Source organism: Topomyia yanbarensis, chromosome 2 (assembly GCF_030247195.1).
Source record: "Topomyia yanbarensis strain Yona2022 chromosome 2, ASM3024719v1, whole genome shotgun sequence".
Lineage (NCBI taxonomy): Eukaryota > Metazoa > Arthropoda > Insecta > Diptera > Culicidae > Topomyia > Topomyia yanbarensis.
The window spans coordinates 86,031,739-86,040,688 of NC_080671.1; the positions used below are offsets into that span (position 1 = coordinate 86,031,739).

At 39.5% G+C, this 8,950-nt stretch overlaps 1 protein-coding gene across 1 annotated transcript; it reads left to right on the forward strand.

Moving 5' to 3' along the window:
• Positions 1-5,227: 5,227 nt before the first annotated feature.
• Positions 5,228-8,504, forward strand: LOC131678726 (menin). Its single transcript, XM_058959004.1, has 2 exons — positions 5,228-6,409; positions 6,521-8,504. Exons 1-2 carry the CDS (start codon positions 5,355-5,357, stop codon positions 7,443-7,445), a joined length of 1,980 nt encoding a protein of 659 aa, XP_058814987.1. The 5' UTR covers positions 5,228-5,354; the 3' UTR covers positions 7,446-8,504.
• The last annotated feature ends 446 nt before the right edge of the window (positions 8,505-8,950 follow it).

Below are 8,950 nucleotides of genomic sequence, written 5' to 3' on the forward strand. Positions count from 1 at the left end.
GGGCCGCATCACACTATTCGATTTCTGAGATTTTTTTACATTAGAAAAACTACAAAATATGTATGATTTGCCTCACGGAGCAGAAAAATCATTAAAAATAGGGGATTTTGGGGCCAAAATGATCCAGTACCCCACTTTCCCGTATTTTTCTAGAAATAATTATATCTCTATTCAAATACTAAGATTATTTCCTTCCAAAAGAGGTATAAATTTTAATTTTCTGATTGCTACTTCAAAAGTTATAGCATTTAATGTATTTTTCCTCCATATTTTCCCATAGTACCAATTTCAAAGAATTTCAAGCGTAGTGGGCGGGGGTCTAAAATTGACCAAATGATGTGAAATTTGGCATCTGAGCTTACTTTGCCATTTGTCACCATATGAGAGGGGGGGCCTTTGAGAATTCAAAAAAAAATTTTTTTTTGCGATGCCCTATTGTTCAGTTTATCAAACTTTGGTTAAAGTTTTCACATTTCCCGCTCGGATTTGGTTTATTTAGGTTAAAATACATCCTTTTGGTAAAAAACCGCATTAAAGTCGGACTTCTATCACTAAAGTCACTAAACTAGACAGTTACCGATTTTATATTATGCTTGAGTGAATGTGGTATTCGGGTTAATGACATTCGGGCGAGTGGTCCATTCGGGTTGATGGCATTCGGGTAAATAGTCCATTCTGGCAAATGGCTTTCGGGCGAACGTCATTCGGGTAAATGACTTTCGGGCGAATGTCATTCGGGCGAATGTGATAGAACCGTATTTTGACAGATCTAAATTATCCGACAGCTTGTCATTTTGAAACAAGCTTACGTCAGAGCATTGCGAACAGCCTAAGCAAGGGTGAAGAAATTGGCCATAGGGCTCAAAAGCCAACTGCCAACTGATATTCCAAGGAATATATGATGTTTCAAATAGTCTTATAGATATGGATGGTGCATGAAAATGTGCAAAAAACTCGCACCAAACACAGATGTTATATAGTAAACAAAATAGAAAAAAATTCTTTTTTCGTTGACCTATGCGCCATATTTGAGTAATTACGGTGTGTCCAGAATTTCTCGTCAAAGTGAATTTTGATAGTTGGCTTATAAGCCCTAATCATATCGACATAGATCTTTCATTAGAGCCTAAATCGCAAATGTAAACAAACTGCGATTTTGCTATTATGACATTATGCAACCAAAATACTACAAGATTGAGGTGAACGTGAAAATTAATTAAAATGGTTTTTAGTTCGATTTATAATTAAAGAAAACACAATGGCGAAACAGACGACCTTTATATATGGAATATAAAAGCTAAACTTATATTTTTGGATGCATCCGAGGCGAATGGTTACTATTCACAAAATTATTTTGTAAACGGCGGATCTATTATATAAATGACAAATAATATGATGATGTCTACTCGGAGGTTGTTGCTCATAAATATTGGAATATTTTGATATTTTATGAAATTTGAAGAAAAGATGCACGCGCCCTTTCATTTGCATTGGGTTTCTATGCGCCCATTTGTTGAGCCCTATTAGAAATATCTTGTCAAACTCGCCCATTTACCCAGCACTATCTAGCAAGACAAAGTCAGTATAGTCAATTTACCGTGCCCTTCTGTAATTCATTTTCACGGTTTAGCCTTTTCACAAATGGCGATTGCTGAAGGGCGACATCACGACTGGAATGCAAATTTGGTGTAAGCATTCTTTTAGTTTCTACTAGAAAAAACTCTAGAAAGAGAACTGCGGTGAGAAAAACAACATTTTTGGCAACGTATGCCCCGGCTTTGTATGGCAACACGTTCATTGTTATAAGGATAGGAAATGTTCGATTGGATTCGTTTTTCGACAGCTAAACCCGAATCCAATCGATTCACAATGGAGTCTCCGCAGTTCTCTTTTTAGAGTTTTTCTAGTTTCTACTGTTTCTACTAGAGCTTCCATATCGGAAATTTATTTCCCGGGAATCCCGGGATTTTTGGATTTCCCGGGATTCCTGCTTCCCGGGCAATTATTTTTTCTCATTTCCGGGATTCGGGGATCCCGGGAAAAAGATTTTTAATTTATTCCAAAAGGCTTTGGTTTCTTCGAAAGATATTCTGCTGGAAGTATCTTGACCGGCAAACATTTAGAGTGAGTAGTGAGTGCAGTTTGTCCTTTTCCAACTGATTTGCAGATCAACGGACTATATATCTTTAAGTGTGCTGATGTTTTCATGATTTTTTTAGGTATATAGCCCAAGCCTTACTGCTAAAGAATGTTTATATTTTTATGCAAAAATGGATTTATTTGCCGGGCGTTGTGTCGTAGCATTTCCTTACAGTAGCGTTAGTTGCGTGCACGACATTTCTGCGACCGATGAGCCGATTGATCAAATTTTTTAACAGTTCTTTTAATAGTTTACTTTAATATTTAGATCTTGAAAGAAAGGGCTTGCAAACAAATTAGTTGTGAAAATGGCGGCACTTTATTTAAAAATCGATGAATGTTTGTTTCAAAACATGGGATGGTTTGTAGAGATATCATGCTTAACGCAAACGCTATTTAAAATAAAGAATGTTTCTAGAGCGCCTGCAGAAATATTTTGTTGGTTTATCGAATATCGTGAATTTTGCATACAATTTTGCATGCCCGATATTTAAATTTTTGGATGTATGAAAAGAAATACATAATGCTGTATCTGTCCAATATCATGCACATTCAAACTCTTTGAATGACGCTTTGGGACCATTCATAAATTACGTAACACAACAATTGTCCAAAATTGGCTCCCCCTTCCCTCATGAAACAAAATGTCACAAATTTCTCTATACCCCCCTCCCTTATTACGTAACAAATTCCGGGAAATTTTTTTTCTACAGGCAAAACATGTTACGAGCGATCTAGCCTGTTCCCCCTCGCCCGTATGTCACAACATGTCACAATTTGTCGTACCCCTCCCCATGATTTCAAAGCCAACATCTAGATCGTCGCGTTAGGGTCGATCCACAATAAACAGAATCAATTTCATTCGTCACAATTTAGTGATAGTCGAGTTCGGTTAATTTGTTGGTGCACCATGGTGTAAAGCTTTTGGTATTTACCGACATGTCCAAAACAACACATTTCTTCAATAAGGAATCCATGAGACATTTCTAATCAGCTGATTATTTCTTCTGACGTAACTCGGGTGGTTCCGACAAAATCGCCGATTCGATCCATCATCAAACGAATCGGGCTAACGAAGTATGGTCATCGGGCGGGTTTTTCTGTTCGGAGGAGTAAATTTGTTGATAAAACCCCTCGCTGAATTGTCAAACAAACGTCGTGGTGGATTGCCTAAATAGCTGCCCAATATTTTCGCTTTTTAACAAATGTCAAAAAATTGAGTCATGCCGTAGTGAAAATCGAGCTTCGAGCAAAACGAGCAGAACAATTTGAACTGTCAGTGGGGCCCATAATTTATGTGTCCGCTGAGATGTTGACTTATGTTAGTTCAATACAAATGGGATAGGGGTGCCATATACGTGTTTTCAATACACCCTTATAGATCTACAATAATATGATCAGGTTGGTCCTAGAAACGATACAATCTTTAAAATTTAGTGAAGTAGTTATAGCATAAATACCATTGCGACTGTTGTTGAAAATTTCACACATAACAATTTGTTTCGCTCTTGATTTCATTCACTGTAGTATAAATTGAATCTTTAGTACTTTTTTCAAATAAAACGTTTAAGTTGCATTCTGGATGATCCACAGATTGTGAAAACTGTGTATATGCTTTATTTACTGATCAATCGGTCTCCTGGCATGGATCGCCAATGTGAACCCAGCTCGCTCCATGACACCCAAATAGGTGTTATCTTTGCGGTTGCTGGTGAACGAATGGACAACGCACTAGGGGCAGATCACTCTAGAAATGTATAACAAATTTGCATCAAATTAGAAAAAATGCATTTGATTTCCATTTTTGCATCAACTTTGCACTCCCTCGTAAAAAGTTTGTTTAACAAACGTCCTACGCTGATTCACTTTGTTCGATGTTTTGTTGAATGTAGGGCTAATTTTTTGTAGGGTTTTGACGTCTTACACGCAAAGCAAAATACATTTCACGCAACGCAAAATACATTACGAATTTCTATTTTGATAGAAAGAAATGCATTTAACTTAGCTGATTTTTAAAAATGCTGCCCCTAGACAACGCATTTATCGTTGCTTCTCAACCATATATACGATTGATGTGACGGAAACGCTTTGACAATTTCTACAGTCGTGATTCGCTGGTTGGACACTTTAACCGCTTTTTAGTTGGACCTCCGCTAGTTGGACCATTGTCCAACTAAAAGGCATCTGAACGTCAAAATCTCGTGTCAAATTTACTTTGACAATCAATCTGACAATATCTAGAGATGTGAACAGATGCATTCACATTGCCAACATCTCCTTTGGAGAGTTTTTGACATTTGTCAGTCGGTCCAACTAGCGAATCAAATTCGTTAGTTGGACAAGGCTGTGGCCCAACCAGCGAATCACGACTGTATTGGGATTTTCAATTGACGTGCACCGGTGTAATGGAGTGCACTGGTTTTTGCACTTTCCAGCAGAAGTGTCAATGGAACATACCCAGTTTTCTGCACTTCCGCTAGAAAGTGCAAAAATGGTGCAGTTTCATCAGTGCACTCCACTACCCCGGTGTCAATCAATCGAAAATCCTATTGGTCGCCAACGAAAATATACATTACGGGTAATGAATCAATGCAAGTGATAGCATGGTACCAAATACAAATATGTATTTGTATTTGATGGTACTATAGTATAGAATAATAGAAATAATTCTATTGATAGGTTTTTTTGCATTGTGGTGCGATTTTCATGAATGGGTATTTTTTACGCATTTTGTTGCAACAGTTCCGCGAAAAATAATAGGTAAAACAAACCCAGGTTGACGTACAAGGTCTGTACTCATTTATGGGTACAAACCCTTTACCCATTTAATGGGTTATTCCACTTTTATTAAAAATGCGTAGTTTTCTACGCATTAATGGGTACTTTATTTTATCAGTGTACACAATTTTCAACAGCTCGATTTGCTTCCCCTAATTCCATCGAGCTGCTGCAGCCCTGCATTACTGAACGATTGAGAAAATGCGCAAAAGACGCGAAAAAATAGCAAAATAAATTTAGAGAAAAAAGAAAACAAAGGTGAAAAAGATGAATCAGAAACGTCAAATGAAGAAAATTTTGCGGCGACGTAAGTGAAAAGTGGCATATTTTGTTCGCCTGGTTCAATTAATTCGGATTTTTTGGGTACTGAAGTGGCCAACCCTCTCGAGTTCGGAGCGATACGACAGTTATTTCGTTCCCGGAAGTAAACCGGAGCGATGACGGAGTTCTGCGATGATGTGATCAAATTGTTCCCACTACGGGCTATTCCGGACGTGATTAAGCTGTTCCGTCAACAGTTGAACAACCGAGAAGAGGAACCAGATCTAACACTGCTCTCGATAGTTACCGGACTTATTGAGCACTCATTGACGACCAAGGTATTGGAATCAGCACCGGCAACGGCAGGTACAGGAAATCAACCGCAACCGAACGTTGACGGAATTAGCAATTTTCCGATCATTAAGTACGATGTTATCGAAGGATTGTACAAGAAGTTTAAATCGGTGCTGGCGCCTATCGAGAAGCTGCTGGTTAAAAATACGACGGATTCGAAGTTTGCCAGTAGGGAGGTGATTAAGAAAGTATCTGACATAATATGGAATTCGCTCCTGCGAAGCTCTTACAAGGATCGGGCTCATCTGCAGAGTTTGTACAGTTATTTGTGTGGGAATAAGTTGGACTGTTTTGGAGTGGCATTTGCTGTGGTGGCCGGATGTCAGATGCTGGGTTACAGAGATGTACATTTGGCTATTTCCGAGGATCACGTTTGGGTGGTTTTTGGCAAGACTGGAGACGAGACTATAGAGGTTACTTGGCATGGAAAGGGAGCGGAAGATAAGCGGGGTCAATCGGTGTCACCAGGCGTAGAGTCTCAAACTTGGCTGTACGTTGCCGGAAATCCGGTGGTTTGCAATCGATACATGGAAGTGGCTGCAATTGTTTCCGCCATCAATCCATCGCTGACGGCGACCAGTGCTTGTTTGGAGGTGGCCGATCTGCAACAGCAGTTACTTTGGCAGTTGTACGATATGGGACATCTGAAGAAATACCCGATGGCCCTCGGCTGTTTGGGGGAGCTGGAGGAAGTCTCTCCGACCACTGGTAGAAGAAACTGTGAGGAGCTGTACAACGAATCGGTTCGATCGGCACAGATGTACTACAAAAATCATCACGTTTACCCGTACACTTACCAGGGAGGGTTCTACTACCGGAGGAACATGTACCGGGAGGCGTTTGCTTCGTGGGCTGACAGCAGCGATGTGATTCGACTGTGAGTAGAAATAGATTTTGCGGAAAGCTTAATTTTTTGGTTTATTGTCATTTCGGCGAACGTTTTTTTTTTTCGTCATTACTCATCGGATTTTTTTTTTGTTTCCTTTAGATACAACTACTCGCGGGATGACGAAGAAATTTATAAGGAATTTTTGGACATCGCTAATGAACTGATCCCGCAGGTGATGAAATTGGAGAGCTCCGGCCATTCGGCTAAAAGTATTCTGCGCGATTCGCACTGTTTTGCCAATTTGTTACGGTTCTACGATGGAATTTGCATGTGGGAGGAGGGCAGTCTAACGCCGATCTTGCACATTGGCTGGGCCAAACCTCTGGTGGCGACGATCGCCAAATTTGACCACGATATCCGCTCACAGGTGATTATCAAGTGTGGAGAACAATCTCCTCGGATCTTTCATCACCAAGTCAATGGGGATAATACGGAGAACCGTAAACCAGTCAGCGGGTCACTTGCCAACAATAACAACAATAATAATAACGTTAACAAATCGGACGCGAACATGGAGAATGGCAAACCAGGTTTGCCCAAATCACTGGAGGCTCTGGTTGGTAAGTGTGGGGAAAAGCTTCTGAATCCGGATTTTCTGCTGCAGGGTGGCGGCCAACCGTTCACTTCGGAGGACAGTGAGGTAGCTGCGGGTGAAGCCAACGGCAATACTGCTAAAAACTGCAAAAAAGAGAAATACATCGAGAAGAAAGAGGCTGTCGCTACTAAAGTTGAAGTGAAGGTGGAACCGAAGAAAGAATCACTTGAGCTGGTAGATTCGGAGGATGGTGGTCCTAAAAGGCCTCTGATTACTCTGTACAGTCAGAAAATGAAAGGTCTGAAAGATTTGCTGCTGGCGGAAAAGCTGAACACCAACGCCATTTCGCTGCAGATCACGGCCCAGAGTCAGGTGCAGGTAGGTGGTAAAAAATCCCGTTCCCAGACAGGCGGTGGGGCTGGTGTCCAGCAGGGAGGTCCCCAGGAAAATGAGGCAAACACCCGTTCTAAGCGTGCCCGACGAGAGTAAAGCGGGTCTTCCTATTCTCATTAACGGAAACATTCCCTGAGTTCTGTTTTATGCTTGATCTTTTGTGATTGTTTTAGACTAGTACTACTACTTATTGGTATTTCTTGGGCACTTCAAAAGTGCCCAATTTTATCTTTGTTAAGGTTGAGATTTTCACGCTGTCTCCTAAATATTCTCGAGCGAGCATTGTGATGCCATTTTTTTTCAAAAAAAAAGCAAACCTATTTATAGTTTTAGTCGTTATCTGATTCTGTTTTTCTAACCTGTTTCTATTGTTTCTATTTATTGAAGTTTTCGTTGTTGATTCATTAGCAAACTAAATAACATTTCCTTCTAAAGGAAAGCACAAGATCCAGACGTCAAGCTTGACGTCTAGCGGTGCACGTCTGGCCGTTTCGTAGATCTAATCTAGTACGGTCAGTCAGGCATCACCCCAATTTGAGCGGAAGATGAATAATTGTGAATGAAAATTAGAGTATACGCGTAAATTGGATAATTGACTGGAAGTATTACTCGGGACAAAAGAAAAACTAAAATTCCGACCTCAATCATTAGGAAAAAAAGCTTACGACCGGAAATTTAAAGTACAAAATTTTTCGGAGTTTTCTTCTTGGACAAAATTTTAACAGCTTCTAAATTAAGGTAGTCGTTCGAACACCAGGAAACATAAAAAACTAGAAGTGGTTAATTAGGTACCTTGAATTGGATTTTGAAGGCACACAAACTGACGTAAAGCGAATTGGAACTGATTGGGCCATTTTCGGTATGAATCTTTATAAATTGGAATATGTCGGATGGTGTGATTGAGGATGATTAATGATTTCTGAACCAAAATTTAGTTTATCGAAAATGGGAAAAAACATAAACAGATCGCATATTAACCCATTATTGCCCAACCTACTATATATAGTAGGTGCTAAGAATAACTCCTATTACTTAAGGAATAACGCAGAACAGGCATTATCAATGAGTTAATATTGTTCATATACTCTTACAGAATACGTTTAGAGAAGTTAGAATGGTTAAACCGGGTGTTTATGTTTTGTTTTTATTCAATTTTCTCTTAAGGGGTGATACATTTTTGTCATGATGAAAAAATCGAATTTTTGTAAATTAAATATTCTCAAACTACATACGCTGAGGAAAATTTTCTCAAAATTTCATTAAGATCGGAATACCAAAACTTGAGTTACACCGATTCATAGACCGCTACCCATTGACCACTCGTAGGCGGTGCGTAGTGTTTGATACGCTAGACCGTTGATTCGCTGCAGCGACAGTGAAACTCGATTATCTCGGAATTGTATTTTGTTGAAAAGTTCATTCGCGGCGACCACGATATCTCAGAAATTAATTAATCGATCAATCTGAAATGTTCACTGGTTGTTCCTTATTATATCAGCTACTCTTAGTAGGAAATTAATTTCACTGGAATGACCACATCATTTTTTCCAATCGGAAAACTCAATTTGCGCTGCGTGTGAAAAATAAGTTGGGCAATAATG